General features: G+C 40.5%; 1 protein-coding gene across 6 annotated transcripts in view; it reads left to right on the forward strand.

The window, feature by feature from the left end:
- LOC116333314 (zinc finger protein GLIS1) overlaps positions 1-17,568 on the forward strand; it is an 82,304-nt gene that overhangs the window by 54,253 nt on the left and 10,483 nt on the right. For 5 of the 6 annotated variants that reach the window (XM_039606666.1, XM_031756520.2, XM_039606668.1 and 2 more), the window contains 3 exons: positions 4,779-4,940; positions 8,906-9,016; positions 14,132-14,273. In XM_039606666.1, coding sequence (XP_039462600.1) covers positions 4,779-4,940; positions 8,906-9,016; positions 14,132-14,273 — 415 coding nt within the window. The remainder of the gene's footprint in view (positions 1-4,778; positions 4,941-8,905; positions 9,017-14,131; positions 14,274-17,568) is intronic. The other variant, XM_039606669.1, reaches the window with a different exon arrangement.

The raw sequence follows: 17,568 nt of genomic DNA on the forward strand, positions 1-17,568 counted from the left end.
AATGTGATTAGCTCCGCCTAAAGTGTTTTCATAGATAACATCAAAGGTAAAAATCCATCGTGTGTCAGAAGCCAGCAGAGCGCTCTGTTTATACCACTTCATGTGTTTGCTATGTGTATGATGCAGGACCCTACTGGTGTACAATATATGCTTCTTAACATGTAAATATTATTGTAGAGGCTTTTTTCGGTTATTTTTTTTACTTCAGTTGGAAATGAAAACACACAGCATGACATATAAAATAGCCACGATAAGACCATATATGTCCACATGAACACTTTTAATCCCCTTGGACATCATTCAGCACAAGCAGCATACATGTATTGCATTTAAACACCAAATGAAATGAAGCTGACAGGGGCTGAACCCACTAAGAGGAATCATTTGGACCCGTAGATCGGCCACGCTTTAACATCTTACTTTGACATAAAATTTTCATGCAGGGTTTCTGGTTCAATTCATGCCTAGAGGTGGCAGTGCCTGTTGGTTTCTCAGCAGGCAGGAAAACCTCATACTCGGGCCGTCTCCATGCAAACTGCAAGTGGTGATCCCGCAGTAATAATATGCTTTACACGATTAACACGGTTTCCCCAGCGGACCCCTAACTATAATTCAGCCTCAAATTTATATTGCAGAAAAAAAAGGAGTGAAAGAGTGATTATTCCCTTATACATAAATAAACTTTTGGCACGTCAATAATAGCCATTTTTGTTTTCCGAACTCAAACGCCCGGCGCCGTGTTTCAGCAGTAAGCATAGACCTTGTCTGTCATGAGTGGTACGGCAGTGTGGATGTTCATTCGCACAGAGATTTTATTAACTTTTCCCACCGTTGCTGCCTCTCTTGTTTTCATCCAAAACATTTGCCTGGTATGACTTGAGAATAATGTTTTCCCGCATTACAGCATTGTATGATGTGAACTCTTTAAGACATTTTTATAGCTAAATGCTGAACCCCAGACAGCATGTGTTTGTGTAGTGTTGAGGAATTGTGAATATATTTCCTCATCTTTCATTTCGGTCTGGCAAGCAGACGTTTAGCTGTGATCATACTGCAAATTTTCTGCATTTTTTTATGCTTACATAATTGATAGCATCTCAGCTTTAGAAGCTTATCTTTACCCAATCAAAGCTCAGTAGCCAAGAATAAATTATGAAGAACTTGAAGCAAGCTGTTTATCTATATGCTGGAAATAAAAGGTACTGAAGCCTTGATTTTAGCATTATGGCTGTTTGGGGTGAGCAATGTAGCCTCGAAGTTGTAGGAAATTTGCAATAATGGTATGTATGAAAATAACAAGAAAAATGCTGAAAAATACTCCACTGGCTTGCAGGCAGCAGCATTTATTTGTGCAAAAAAATGAAGGACATTTTCTATCCTTCTTTTTTCCAATGAACTGCTGATGATAGACTAACTCATTCGAAGTGTGAATCTGTCAAGGTACCAGCAGCAGCAGCATTATAGTACAATAGTAGTGACACAGGATGAGTCAAAGGTAAGCACAAACGTAGCCCAGGTGGTGTTTTTCCCTGGAAATTAAGTAAAAGTGCAGCATAACTGCTTAACACTAACAGTCAACAACACGCTCCAGAAACCTGTACAATATTGTCACATAATAAAAAACAGAAACTGGAAAATACTTTCTACCTGGGATGTTGTGTCTTGGGTCGAACATTTTATTCAGCTGCCTAAAGCCCTCTTTTAGCTCCATGTAATTGCATCAATAACCTTCCACCATTTGCTCTTCCTGTCATATGGAGTGCAACCAGCGAGTACTCCTGCGAGACCTTTCTTGAGTCATTTGTTTACTTTTGGGTTGCACATCAGCAGCTGCTAGCATCTCCTCCTTTCCAGCCGTCACAGCCTGGCTGTACTCGACGGTGTGTTTTTGCTTCAAGTGGTGAAACAACTTTGTTGTTTCCACCTTTTTCAGTAACAGTTTTCTTCCATATTTTGCAAGGTACTGAGCTTTATTGTAGCCAAACAACTTCCATACTATTAAAGAAGCTCTCATTTTAAGCACTATATCATCATCATGACATGCTACTGTGCTGACAGAGATGTTTAGGCTTTTGTTGTTGTGTATTATCATTTTACGATTGTTTTACATCATTTTAATTTTTCCGTGCCAAAAGTGGCTGTATCAGCTAACTAGAGCAAATTTGGTCAGTGAGGTGCATCCTGTAAAGTTGCCTCACCTTTATGGATCTAGCTGAAGTGCCGATAAGCTCATTCCGTGGCAAGGGGTCAATCCATCCTGAATTCACAAGAGTCAGTACTCCTTCTTTAGAAAGGTCAGAATTTAATAAACTTGCACACAATGGTCACCAAATGGGTCTTCACACAAACTGTGTTCAAGTCAAGCACATATGTGCTGTTTTATGGACGTTAACCTGTGAATTGTGAATGGTACAAGAGCCGGATGAACTGCTATGTCATGGATGTTCTAGTTTTAACTCACCAAATGAATGCCAGTATCCTTTTTTCACGTTTGTCAAAGAATTGAACAAACATGTAAACTTGTTTACTTCTGCTGTAAAGTTGAATCTATGAACTGAAGGTGGCCTTATCAGCTGCATTTTTAAACCTCAGAGTTTGCAGCTTGACTGAATTTATTTATTTATGGGCCCTTTGGCATGTGTCGTCTTAACTTGAGGGCCTCAGTTTTATCCATTTACAGCACAATGAGACGAGTACAGATTACGCAGACCTTGGCTGGAAATGCTTCATTTCAAACTTCAATACATTTTAATCGCTGAGTGTTGAAAACTGATGAGAAACTGTTTCTCGGGTATCATATTGCCACCAATATCCAGCTACAGTTTGGTGAGAAAATAAAATTTTAAGGCATTAATAGTCCCATCTTTTTTTTTTTTTACCAACTTTCAGTATTTTTTAGTTTCAGTCTCATTTTTAGTTTGCAAATTATGATGGAAATCAAATGGAAAAATGCAACTTGTTAAGGTGAAAGGAAGCTTTTGTTCCATAGTCATCCACCCAAAGGTCTTACAAACTTTATGAGGAGCTATGCATTGAGTAGCCATAATTGGGCAGATTAGGACTGTCTTACTGAGCTGCTCAGTCACATGCATAAACCTGCAGATCAGCATGGTCACCCAAAACGGCTCTACCATGTCAGGCTTAGGTTTCGCCTATATTAAATGGAGCCTCAGTGAATAGAAGGTCCTGCCTGCACTGTGCGAGTGAATGAAGAAGACCAGGGATGAGTATTGAGCCTAGATGTAGCTGGAGGACCGTTAGAAAAATGGTGTCACTCTCTCCTTAGCTGTAACCTGACCTGTTGTCAGCAGGCTTCGCTAAAGGTCAGGGTACAATGGATACAGTGGAAAGGCCACAGCACCCCTAAAACAGCCTCGGAGCTGCAGTTTTATTTTGGTTGAGATCCATTCAGGCCGCTTCCAAAACTGGTTTCGAGGTGAAAAATTGTTTCCTGTATGAGACTTTGTATAAAATTTATGGTTTAAGAATTTTATAGTCATATTTTGACCAGAGTGAATGCTTTCCTGGCTCACTCTGAGGGGTTTAAATTTTATTTTCTTGACATGGTTTGAATGAAGCCCTCACTGGGTGACAGAAAAATGACTGTACAGAAGGAGAGCCCTGACACAGCTTTTGCTTTTATACCGAGTGATAGTTACGTGCATAAGCCATACCTTTGAAATAAATAGAAAAAATTACCAGTGACTGTACTTCCTTTTCTACTGTGCACCAATAGACTTTGTGACTCTTTACACAGCATCCACCGTAGGGGGGGCTTTGGTGGGGACTGCCTTTTCCACCAGCCTGCTGTGTTTTCTCCTTAAGAGAAGAAGCGGATATGCGAGAAGCTTCATGAATCATTCACATGTTAACAAATCTGTGGTGTTCATTGGCAGAGTGGTAGGGATCAAATGGGCCAAGCTGGGTCGGCTATGAGCTTGTTTACAGTCACTGTCACTTGTCAGTCTAATGAACTATACACAGCAGAACACTTATCTCATGCTATGCATTACAGCCCATTAACTGCTGCTGTATGGCACACTCCAGTTTCCCGGCAATTTAGATGGCAGCCTCGAGACAGGAGCGCTGCCATGAATGCGGCTGTTTTTCAAGTGGATGTGCTTTTCAACAAAGGTCTTTGGATCTGCAACGTAACAGCCTGGAAAAAAACTGCTCACACTTATACCACCCACATTATTAAAGGGGACAGTTTTTTCTTTATTCTCTGCTTTTACTAGAGTGGCTTTGCATGAGTGAGTTCAACATAATCTTTATTTCTCTGGTATTGAGTCTTAGTGCAAAACAAATTGTTTGCAAAGCTGCATTTCGGCCAACTTTCTTCTGATTGGCTGACCCTTGTAACCGAAAGGTTTGAGGAGGTTTGAAGCCTGAGCTTGTGAATCACAAGTTGCTGTCCTCGTCTGAGACCTTGGCCGTGTTCAATATGAGCATCTCCCACCGTAACAGCGTAAAAGGTTTTCTTTAAGTATTTAATTTCTTTTCCATAGTTAGTTAATATATAGTTTACAGTGAGCTCCATCTGTGTGAGTAATTATGAGACTGAAGGAAAGATTGGAACAACTTATCTCTGAGTCACATGCACACACATATACACAACCCACACGGTTCTAACGTTTGCCAGCTTTACACTGATTGATTTAAATTCTTTTGTGTGCATGCATGTGGGCTTTTTGCTTATTTTTCCTGTGTGGTCCTGTGCATACCTGCCAAAGTGTGGTTGCCTTTGTGCTCTAATCTCTGTCTTCCCTCCTCCACAGTTCGAGGGCTGTAACAAAGCCTTTTCTCGTCTGGAGAATCTGAAGATCCACCTGAGGAGCCACACAGGAGAGAAGCCGTACCTGTGCCAGCACCCTGGCTGCCAGAAAGCTTTCAGCAACTCCAGCGATCGGGCCAAGCATCAGCGCACTCACCTGGACACGGTCAGAATCGAAGCCTCTGCTCCCTCACCGCACCCCTCCCAGTGTCTCACCAGAATGGAATAATGTTTAATCTGAACTACTGATGTTTGCATATGTTGTTTTCATTTACTTTCTTTGAAATCCATTTCGGGATTAGTTTGAGGAACTTATTTGGATACCATACTGCAATTGCATCACATCAGCTGCAAAGTCAGGGGCGTCTTGGATCAGGATGCTTTAAAAAAAGGATTTAAAAAAATGTAAAAGACTGTTTGGCAGGAGTGTGAAGGTGGGCAGAGGCGACTTCTGTTGCCCTCTACTTAGTACCCACACTGATCTTTGAACTTTCAATAATACACCGCTGTATAGTTTCATTCATTTCATTTGTAGCCGTCGCGTTGGTAACTTCTGCCCACGTTCAGACATATAAACACTTGACAAAGTAGTTCAAACCACCTTTGTTTTAGTTCCTGCTATAGTAGGCGTCTCCACGATCATACACAACCAAACACAGACTACGGCTGGCAACAATAAGTAAAAACATTACTTTTTGAATGTCCCCTCGGTGAGTGAGTGAGTGTGCAGATCATGCGAACGGTATCCCTTCTCTGATTTTACAACATTCAAACTTTTCTAAGCCCCAGTGCCTCTTTCCACATCATGACAGTCTTAGATTTAATTTGCTGTCAGTCAGTGAGCCGTGTGGCATTCTCACCCACTTTCCTCTTGCAGTGACATGCCACAGATCATTAAACGATCAGTGTCATTTGGCCAAGTTGCAGCTTTTGCCATAACAGGCTTGGATTGGGACTCCAAGCTCAGACAGAGCTTTGTCTGTTTCTCTGACCCGTGGAACGAGAAGGAAAGGTTGAGTCAGTCCTTGCTGCCACTCGTCATGTCTCAGTAGCCCCACCAATTTACCACCCACTTTATCACCATCCGTATGCCAGCACAGCTAGGGAGTAAATAAGTTGTTGGGCTCAAATTATATTCTTAAGTACGTCGGGTTTCCTCTGCAAGGGAGAAATTTTTTACTTTTTTCCCCTTTAAGTCAATAAATCGAATCCCAATTAATTTTTTCTGACATCTGTATCTACTGTCTGCGTTTGAAAGATTACTTAAATCTGATTTGAAACAACCAGCTCAATATGTGCCTCCCAATAAAACGCCACTGGACTAGAGCACTTTTAATCTTACAGTGCCCAACACCATTGGATGAGCGCATGGACAAGCAGGACTGTAATTAAGTACTCATTTACTTGAATTTTGTGTCATTTTTTAATGTATTTCTATGTTCTACTTATACTATATCCTATTTTAGATGCAAATATTCTACTTTGCAACCATTACAGGTCAATCTACCCTACCACCATTCCCTACCAAGTATACACAGTTATGCACCACTGCTTTTCATGCACGTTGATGCTTTTTTGCACCATTTTCTATACCAGTTTTATTTCTGATTGCATTTCTGAGTTCAAGGTGTGTAAGTGTGCGTATTATTGAGTAGTTATTTGAAGGAGTATTTCAAATTTGTATATAATGAACCTAAGTCCCTTTATGAAGGGGGCAGCTGTGGCTTACATGGTAGAGCCTAGCATGCTAAAGCTCAGTGGGTCAGTTTGTGTTCCTCCAGTCTGTATTTTGGAGTAAGAACCAAGAGTTGCCTCCAAAGCATTCATCACAAAGTATGAATGTGTCTGATTGAGTGAATAAGACTTATAAGCTATGAGTGCTTGATTTGACTATCAGTACCAGTCCATTTATTCAAATTTAATTGTTTAGAAATAAACAGGAAAACTAAATTCAGAACAAAGCTTGTGCTCGTAGAGTCATGACAAAACCTAACACTAAAAGTTTCTCTGAAAGGAGTCGTACAATATGAAATAACAGGCAACGCTCATCTCAGAGAAGGTGAAAAGAGACTAAAGGGGGAGATGGTTGACAGACAGGTGGCCTTCAACTTTTTGAGCCAATACTCAAAGAATTCGGATATAGAACATCGGTAATGCTGAGCGGTTAGAAAAAGAGTAGCAGTGGGTCTGGTAGTGTCACCCTTGATTATTTTTTCCAGAAAAAGTAACTTTAGCAGTATTTTTGTAACCAGAATATTTCCCCCTGTTTTCACTGAACTGGCCATGCACCAATACTTTTCTATATGTAACAGTAAATTATTAAGTAGTAAGAGTAGAAATGTTAATGCAGACTTGTGTTGTTCTATCAGTTAGGGATTTTCTTCCACTGCACACTCTTTCCACAGTAGACCCAACGATACAGCTAATCTGGGACCCCGATGCTTATGGCTTCACATTAACACCCCGCGATGGCTTTCACTGTGCCTGCCCAGTCGGCTGCCCTGCCAGAAACGCTGAGGAGGAAAATCATTTTAAAGCTTAATTATATTTATCCTACACAGAAGTTTTACTACACTCTTTTTTTAAAGTCAGGGCTCTGCGCTGTATCGAGTTGGTTTCTTGGCAAAACAAACAGAGATGATTGGCATTATAAGCACTTTGGAATGACAACAGGTTATTTAGAGAAAACGTTAAAGTGCAGAGCTAATAAAGTCTGTAAAACTTCTGTTACTGAATGTAAAAAGTAAAAAGAATCTCTATCACCATCCTTCATTTTAATTAGAAAAATGTGAAATAAAGTGGTGTACTCCATCGCGGTGTATCAAGTGTGCATGCCCACTGACAAATGCTTAATTATTAAGAATACTCCTCAACATGGTTGACTATATTTGAATAAGATAATTTCTCACTAGCTACTTTATTAGGTACCTCTTCTAGTACAGGGTTGGACTACCTAATTTTTCATGGCATAAAACTCGAGTCCTGGAAACATAATTCAGAGATTTTGGTCCATGAATATTGTTATATACACGATAACAATAATTAGGTAGGCTGTGTCATTCACACAATGGTCGGTTGGTTCTAAGGAGTCCAACATGTGCCAAGAAAACATCCCCACACTTTTACAGCAGCACCAACCAGCTTGAACTGTTGATACAAGGCATGGAGGATTCATGCTTTCAGGTTGCTCACACCAATCCTGACCCTACCTTCAAAATATTGCAGTGAAGTCGTGCAGATTATAGCTTCAGTTTCCTGTTCTTGTTCTTGCTGATGGGACTGGCACCTTGTGTGGTCTTCTACAGCTTCAGCCAACCTGCTTTAGGGTTTTATGTGATCTGCATTCATAGGTGTTCTTCTTTAGTTACTTCTTGCATCAAAAAGGCATTTCTGTTGCTTATTGAATGTTTTCTGTTTTTTAGGCCATTCTATGTAAACCCTGGAGATGATTGTGCAGGAAAATGTCAGTAGATCAGCAGTTTCTGAAGTACTTAGAAGTGCCTGCTTGGCACCAACAACCATGCTACACTCGGAGCAACTTTCTTCCTCATTCTGATGCTCAGTTTGAACTTCAGCAGGTTGTCTTGAACACGTCTATATGTTGCTGCCATGTGATCAGCTGATTAGACATTTACATTAACGAGCGGTACCTAATGAAGTGGCCAGTGAGTGTATTTCTTACGCTGATATATTATAGTGTTTGTCTTTAAGTCTTTATACATTATTAATCATGCAGTATCAGTGCTGTCAGTAGCAGGAGAGATGGGTTTCATTGCTGAGTGAGTGGAACTGCAACTGCAAGTGAAATACGATGCTTAAACCCTGAAAAACTAATAACCAAAGAGATGTTGTGGTATTCAAGGTTTTGTCAACTGATTGTCTTTTCTTTTCATCCTTTGTCTGGTCTTCCTTTTACCTCACATTATGTGTCTTTCTCAGCCGAAAGGTAGGACTTTATCTTTGCCTTTACTTACAAGAAGTTTCATATTTACTGCATGTTCATTTTTCTCCTTTCCTTTACAATTTTCTTTTTTAGCTGCTTATATTATTCTGTGTCTCTGTTATTAGAAAAGCTAAATTTATGCATTTTTCTCTGATAACTGAACAGAAATATTTCCTCTCTCCTCCCAGAAACCGTATGCATGTCAGATCTCCGGTTGTACCAAGCGCTACACGGATCCCAGCTCCCTACGCAAACACGTCAAGATCCACTCGGCCAAAGAGCAACAGGTGCGTAGGAAGGTAAGACACTCTGCTGGAGGGAGAAACGGAAAAAAAAGAAAAACTGTAGTGCAGTGGTTTAAAAAGAAACATCATATAGGAACCAAACGTATGTCAGATGTCCCATATGGAAAAGAAATAGAAAAAAACTTACAAAAGATTTGTCCTACTTCATATAGTGAATCATATCAGGCTTATATGATTTACTCATGAAAGTGGCCACTTTCATGTATTGTTTTAGGAAGTATCCAAAACATACAAGTTTCATTTATATAATTTTTCAAGGGATCTTATCTGTTTTCACTCTTGTATGCTTTTCATACAAGTTTCACACAAGACAGATACAAACTTTATAAGATTTATATAAATCTTTTCCATGTGGGGTTACCGGTGACATTTGTTGTTTTCTTAATTTTTAAGTAGCAAATTAAAGCCAGTGGACATTAAAACTTAGAAGCTGCTGCGTCATGGTTCATTTATTCTTAAATAAATTGTTTATAAAATCGAAACTATTGAAAGTAGAAGATTTAGTGAAACTACAGACATTATTAATTATGTTTAAGGCTAAAAATAATATATTGCCTCTCAAGTTACAAAGATTATTATGTGCTTGGGAGGTGAGGACAGCCGAAGGAAACATCATTTTCAGCATCAGCTCGCTAGGCCCACACAAAGATTAATGAGTCCAACGGTTATGGGTGTACGATTGTGGAACTCTCTTCATTATAATCTGAAGAGTTGTAGAAATTTACGTTGTTTTAAAAAGTGTTACATGTTTAAAACGATAAATCAATATGAAGAATACGAAAGAAATTTGAGTTAACTCCTTATTTTATTTACTTGTTTTTTCCTCCTTGTTATTATGTGCTGTGGTATACTGCTGATTGCAATTTTGCTGTTTGGTCTGCGCTATGATCTGTAGATAAATGCTAGTGTGTTCCTTGGTTAATGGCGCCCACTTGTAATATTAGTTGGAATGTAGATGGGGGGCAGGGTTTAATAAGAATATTTTCTTCTTCCTCCTCCTTTTCACTCTTGGTTGCGGTGTTATATCAAGGGAAAGCATGGTTTGTGTGTATGAAAGAATAAAACTGTTGAAACTGTTGAACCAAGTGTGAAATAAATAAATAAATGAAATGAAATTTTGCAGCTCAAGCCCTATTGCTGATCTTTTTCTGCAGCTAGTTTCCTGCATGACCTTATTCGGGTCGTTAAGGTAGAGCTGCAACTTTAACATAATTTGTCCTTTCTTAGGTCACATTATCTGCAGATCCATCAAGTTGCTCTAACTGAGGGGTTTTGAAGCAGGGAGCCGTGTAGTGGAGTATCTTTTGAGAATCATTTCCCCAACAATAGATCAGGTTTGACCACATTTCATCATGCTTGTGGTCAAAAGCCCATTCTTTCCCTAACTGGAAGTGGGTAAATAAGAGAGAGAAAGGGCCCATTGTTGTGTAAAGGGCTGGATAGTGGCAGGCTGGATGATGTGTTTCTTTGCTTAGTGTCGTAAAGGGAAACACATGTGTGCTTGTAGCATTGTTAATAAGCTGTAGTGCAGAATACCCCAGTGGCCAGATGTTATGGACAAATGTCAAACAAACGCTCTTACTCCACTCTTGGATTTGGCCCAAAGGAGGAAAAAAAACTTTAAGAGTGTCGCAGTGGAGAAAGCCGAGCCCTAATTACTTGCAATGAATGCTTCGCAGGGCTGTCTTAAGAATCCCCAGAAGGACATGCGCATACACATTTACTGATTTACGGTATCTAAATGTGAAATCAAAACATGGAAAATGCCAGCTGTAAAGCTGTTAGGTTTAGCTTTTTTTGGGGGGGAGGAGTTAAATCACTTGTGATTTGACTTTTCAGCAAAGCCAGAATCTTAAAAGATAGAAGCCACAGATAAAATAATCTGTTCACTTACTGCTCTTAATGAACTCTGTGGGAATAATCAGAGAGTGGAGTAGATGGGATGATGAAGAATGTTTCCACCCACAAACTGACCACAATATCAGAACTCAGACAGATGGACAAACAGACTGAGAGGGTTGCAGTGATGTTGGAAAATAAAAAAAAATCTTGGATGACATTGTCCTTGCCTGCAAATTGAGCACCGACACTTGACTTCACTCGTTCAAAGGGCCCACAGCAACACTGCCAGGTTTTTATGCCTCTTGGCATCATGAAGTTATCACTCATTATTATCATTATTATTATTATTATACACTCCACTGAAAAATATGTATTAGTCAGCATAGTTATTATCTGAGCACGATTACAAAAACACAAACTTGATTTACATTTAGTTCACAATTCAATGATGAAAGAAACTCGCATATTGGATTCAAATGTTTAAGAGTTGCACCAGCTGCTTTTTGGTTTAAACTAAGCCTGCTTATAATAGATGTTGGCAAAGTATAAACATAAAATACAAATTTTTAATTTAAAAAGTGTTGCTCTGCACAAACTGTAGAGATTAGTTTTACTGTTACAAGTTTGACTGTTAAGTAGTTGAATCAACTAGCAGTGCTGTTGATTCGGCAGATTTTCAAACACAACCATCTCTAGGATTTACAGAGAATGCTCTAAAAAGAGAGAATTGCCTCTCTTTTTAGACCTCGTTTGGCTCTCAGCGAAGGCGGTCGCACTTTTCCTCCTCTCCTCCTTTCCCCTATCTTCCCTGCTTAGCTGCTTATGTCCTTGTCTTGTCTCGTGTTTTTTTTTTTCTTTCACTTCTCGCCTTCGATGCTTGTTTCCTGCGGGGGAACACGGCGGGTCTATGTGCCGCGCTGGAATGATAGCGCTGTGCAGGGCGGCTGCTGTGTTCGCTTCGGATGACTCCTCACCCCCCACCCAACCCCGTGGCTTGTCATGTCCTTCATAATGTTGTGCTGTGGACATTCATGTGCTTTTTTGTGCAGAGGAGTTTTTTTGTTTCCTGTTCTCATGCTGTCCTACCATGGAAGCACAGCATGAGTAGGGGTCTCTTTTTTTCCTCTTGTACTTTCCCATTGTAATGTACATTTCAATGTTTTTCTCTAATGCTACCAATCTCCGACCTGTATCCCCATGTAATGTCTGTGTTGTATGTGTAAGGTCGGGGGGGTCCCATTTCACTGCAGGGCAACCTGCATGTGACGAATAAAGCTTTGATTGATTGATTGATTGATTGATTGATTGATTGATTGATTGAATATCCACTGAACCACAGTTCTCTGGGCATTGTTGATGCAAGAGGTCAAATGAGAATAACTAGACTGCTTTGAGCTGATAGGAAGGCAAGAGTGACTCAAAAAACCACTCATTACAACACAGTATGCAGAAGAGCATCTCTAACTGAACGACAAGTCGAACCTTGAAGCTGATGGTCTGCAGCAGCAGAAGACCACGTGAGGTACCGCTCCTGTCAGATAAAAACTTCAGGTTACAAATTGTGCAGGCTCACCAAAGTTGGACAACAAGAGATTAGGAAAACGTTACCTAGTCTGATGAGTGTCCCTTTCTGCATTCAGATAAAAGATTCAGAATTTGGCATTGCTCCTTCCTGCCCACCAACCTTTCAGGCTGATGGTGTTTTACTGATGTGGGGGTGTTTTCTTGTCACACTTTAGTACCAAGTGACCAAAATTCAATCACCACAGCCCGAGTATTGTTTCTGATCATTCCCATCACTTTATGACCAGAGTGTGCCCATCTTCTGGTGGCTGCAGGATAACATGCCATGTCACAAAGCTCAGATCATCTCAAACTGGTTTCTTGAACATGACAAGGAGTTCACCGTGCTCAGTCGGTCCCCAGATCTTTGGTGAAGTGGGAGATTCACATCATCGATGTGGAGCTGACAAAATCTGCAGCTGCAAATCTGCAACATCAAAATACATTAAAAAGTCATTAAAAAAAAAAAAAAGCATCCCTTTTATTCTGCAAGGCCCAAAGCAGGTCTGAGTGGAGCCTGTACTGTTAGCCTGTGTGGTCATCGTGTTTAATAAGAATAATTAGAAGGTCAGTGGTTCTAACCTCTGCTCTTCCCCAAACCAACGATGCTAAACCCCCATTTGTGTGTGTGTGTGTGTGTGTGTGTGTCGGTGGGGGCTTTTGCCTTTATTGGACAGTGACAGTGGAGATGGACACAAAAGAGAGAGAGAGGGGAAGACACACAGCAAAGGGCTGCGGGTTGGACTCGAACCCAGGCCGCTGCTTTCTGGCCATACAGCATGTGGTTGCCTGCTCAACCAAAACCCCAAGTTGACCCTGATGAATTCATTGGTGTGTTTGTGTAATACATAAAATGTTGTATGTGCAGAAAAAGCGTTTTGTATCTCCTGTTGTGTAAAGTGTTTTGGGTGGCCCGTGTAATCAGAAAAGCACTATGATCGTAGGTGGATTCCACTGTTCTCTAGTCCGTGTCTTATTTCTTGGTGGCCATATTTGCTTTATACACTGGAGTCTGAAGTCTTTTTTCTGCCTACATCAGACAGTCAGCTGTATTACTATCCCATTCTCTCTTTTTACATCTTGGCATTTTTAAAGTTAAATCTCCTGATGACAGTAAAGAAGCCCTGTGTGTACCTCAGCAGCTATAATGTTTTATTACATAGAAATCCAGTAATGTATACAACAGAGTTCAGCTATTCCACTGATCCATAAGGCAGATGTCTCATTTTGTCAACTGACACAGGTTTCATTTGGTTTGAATTTTATCTTTGTGGCGTGTGATCTCGCTGAAATGTGTCTTCAGTTGCCCCCATTAAAGTTGGCAGTGAAAGAAACAGGAGCAATCTCACATTGGCTCTGAGTTCGTACAGTGATCGCTTACCAATTATGTCTAAGGCCAACGCATGACTCAAAAAAGAACATATGATCTTTCCCCCGGTTCCCCTTGACTGACAATTCTATTCTCATTTGCTGATTTACTGTTTTAGATCAACATTACAATCACATTATTGCAAAAAGATGAAGCGAACACTCTCACACACACACACACACGAGGTCCAAGCTACGAACAGGCCAAACTGAAGTCGTCTTGTTCTTAGATTGAGTAATCTTGCAGACCAGATGGAGTTCTCTCCATTTAAATGACTCATCATCATTTCTTGTAAACATTTGAAGTTTATTCTTATCGTTGCTTATTTTTCTCAGCTTCGGCCCTGCCCTCACCTGGAGCAGGATGTCCTGAGCGACTGTCTGTCCATGCAGCACCTCCAGAGCTCCACCTCTACGCAGCACCTCTACAATGGCAAAGATGGCCATTCTCCTGCATTGGGCCAAGACATCTTCACAGGTAGACACCTGTCATCTGTCATTCTCATAGCCTGATTTCTTCCTCTAATAATTGATCTCTTAATTAATCGGTTTCTTTACCAATAAAACATCTCAAATTTCCAGTTATTTTTTTCATAAAACATGCAAAAATTGAAGTTGGGTAAGAAAACAGATTAATACATGTGGCTTAAATACAAAATATAATGTGTCACCAGTAGTAGCAACATCATTCATGGTTAAACAATTTCAAATATGAGTGAAATCGACTGGCCACATCTCAAAATATCGAAGCCCAGGGAGTATTTGTTCCAAAGCAGAAGAACACGCCAGCGAGTGAGGTCCAGACCGCCAGAAATCCCAACACCTGGCAAAGCAATCACCGAGTCATTGGTGGTAATCAGCAGCCATGTCAACATTCCTGCAGATGTATTGTGGTAATTCTGCACTCTCAGGCAGTGAAAATCATACTTGGTGGTGCCTTTGGTCAAAAGATAAACAATCTACACCACATAATTGAACTTTAATTGCTCGTGCACATTTTATATCAACATTTTAGCTGTTAGACCATACTTGGTCCTTTGAGTTTATAAGGGAAGTGTTACAGCCTTGTGCTTTTGTTTGTTTGGTTTGGATTTCATAACCATGTCATGTTAACCTGTCTTCCTGTCATGCAAAGGCTGCAAAAACCATTAGCAGCCACTAGAACTGGAAAATTTTATTCATCACATGTGGCCTTTAAGCGTCTTTTAAACTTCCACTTTTCTAACTGATGAATTTGACCGTCACTAAAAGTCAGCGCCACACTGAATTGGGAACAAGAGAGAGATAAATGGATTATAACCATCCTAAAGACAAGAGCGATTCCCTGCAGCTTCCTCCCTTTATGGACACATCTGTCCTTGTGTTCTGCCTCTACCACAGCCAGGCTCCCCACTGTTGTCTGTTATTGTTGCTGGATCTCGGCGCACCGTTGATGACTATGAAAGCTCAACTTTTCTTTGAATGTGGAACCAGGCCTCTGAGTCTTGGCTCTTTACCTCCTGCTCCCCTCTCTTTCTGAGAGTTGCTTTCTCTCTTGGTTTAAATCATTTAAAGCCCCAGAGGAGCCAAAGCAGTCAAGGACGCCGTGTTATTCGAGGTCAGAAAAGGTTAGACTTCAGGATCTCTATTTACGCGACTTTCTCTTTGTTCTAGAGCCAATAGGATGCATGTAAGTAGTGGGCCAAAGTGGGCAGCCATCCCATCATTAACACTTGTGGAGCAGAAAATGAGTCATGCTTCCAGTCAGAGCTAAACTTGTTTTCCTGTTCACTGCATATAAGTCTGTTCCTATTCACATGTCTGCAGCAAGACTTACGAGAACCCCCCCTCTCTGTTTTATAGAGCATAATTAGAGTGTTCCCTGATTAACCAGAGGAAGGACTCATCATAGTTTAGTACAGAGGTTTATGTGCTCCTGCTGCTATGCTCTCGGTTTCTTCTCACAGAGATTTCTTCCTGAACTCAACAAGAAGCTTTTCAAATCCGCTCGACAGCATCTTTGGTACATAATCCCACTCTAACTCTTAAAGAGCAACATCAGATCCTTTTTGTCTTCCTCCACAAGGAACCAGTGATGAAATTGAGGCAATCACAGCCATTATTTGTCGACTGTTTTGCCGGTGTGGTAGCAGATGTTGGGGCTAAAGGGGAAAACATTTAAGGTCTGTGATTGATGATTTCGGGGTAATGAATCAAGCTTGTAACCATTTCAGAGCGCTGTCAGATCAGGCCTCGGCATGCTTCCACTTGAGAACAGCTGGGCCTGAAAACTGCAAAACCAGGAGCACCCATCTTTCCTCTTCCTTTCATCTCCTCCCGTCTCCTGCTCTCGTCGCCGGTTAACTGGCCCAGACAGTCAATGTGCTTCTCGCCTTTTGGATGCTGGGAAAGAAATCAGCTGCTAAACTTAGCAGAAGATGCAAAGAGGAAAAAAAGGAAAGATCAAGTTGACTCTTGCTTAACAAGACTGTCCACAGTGGGGCAGGCAGTTCTTGTCCCTGTGGAGGAATGATTTTTGATTAAACTGGTTGAAACATGACTTTGAGATACTGTCCATCTGGTGTAGATTTTGGTGGTGGTCTTTTCTTTTTAGCCCTGGCACGTCCTCCGCTTCTTCAGTTTCTTCAAGTTCTGTGAGAACACACTGAACACCATGTCAATAAATGCCAAGTGTTATAGCTGTGTGAGAATCACCTCGTTGGTGCAAAAAATACTATTTTGTGTAAGTCAGACTGTGTTATTTTTTTGGCCTTTTTTTAACTAAAGAAATTAGAATAAAATGTGTGTTTTTGTGACAGGCTGTTTGTAGCAAAGGGCCTAAAGATAAAATTTCATTTTTTAAGTTGTTTGCCATCTTCCTCTGAAAACGGTTGGGTTCAAGGACTTGACTGAAAATGAGGCAAAAAGCACCAATGTCCAAAGGACAACTTTTACAGACCTTCAGAAATCCTGGAGAAATATTGCTCAAGACCTCTTTAACCCTTTATTGACCAAGATTTATACAGGTATGATGGATATATGTATGTTAATGTGAAGCGCACGTGGCTGATTTTTTTCCTGTGTGTGTTCGGACAGTGCGTTGTGATACCATAGTACACCAAGCATCCCCGTAAAGTTCATCTTCTCTTCTTTCTGAAACAGTTTGGATTTTGTCTCTGGCACAAAAGGCAATGGAGTTGGGGTCATTTTAAAAAGTGCTTGTAAAATGGGCCAAATAAAGCGTTAGAAAATTACAAGAGCGCCTGGCTCCTTGGAACCAAAATATACAGAAATGAGGGAAGGCTCAAGACTTGTGCACAGTCGTGTGGATCTCCAAAGTCTAACTAGCCACATGTTAATAGCAGTAACAAAGTAACAGTTCCAAGTACTCGTTTTTGTATCCTTTTTAAAATGAACACCCCTGGGATTCATTTTTGGACAAAACAGCTCATTTTTTGTTGTCAAATTGGGCTTTGGAAGCATTTTCACTAAAGCTAATAATAGTAAAAACAGTTGTGACAGTTATTATTTGCAGTTCCTAGTTTGCAAAGAAGAAAAGGGGTCCGTATTTAATAACAGTTTGCAGCTTGAAACAGTAGAAAAGGTTGGCAACATGCAACCAGTAAAAGAAGATAATAATGCCCCCACAGACCGGTGCATCAACAACATGTAACTGTAATATCATTTGGAAAAACTGAAATGATCAAAAAGTAAAAGACATATTGGAACAGTCAGCAAATTATCACATGCTCTTCTGCAGATTTCCTTAACATATATCATATATTTGTAGCTTT

This window comes from Oreochromis aureus, linkage group 23 (genome assembly GCF_013358895.1).
Source record: "Oreochromis aureus strain Israel breed Guangdong linkage group 23, ZZ_aureus, whole genome shotgun sequence".
In the NCBI taxonomy this organism is placed as follows: Eukaryota; Metazoa; Chordata; class Actinopteri; order Cichliformes; family Cichlidae; genus Oreochromis; species Oreochromis aureus.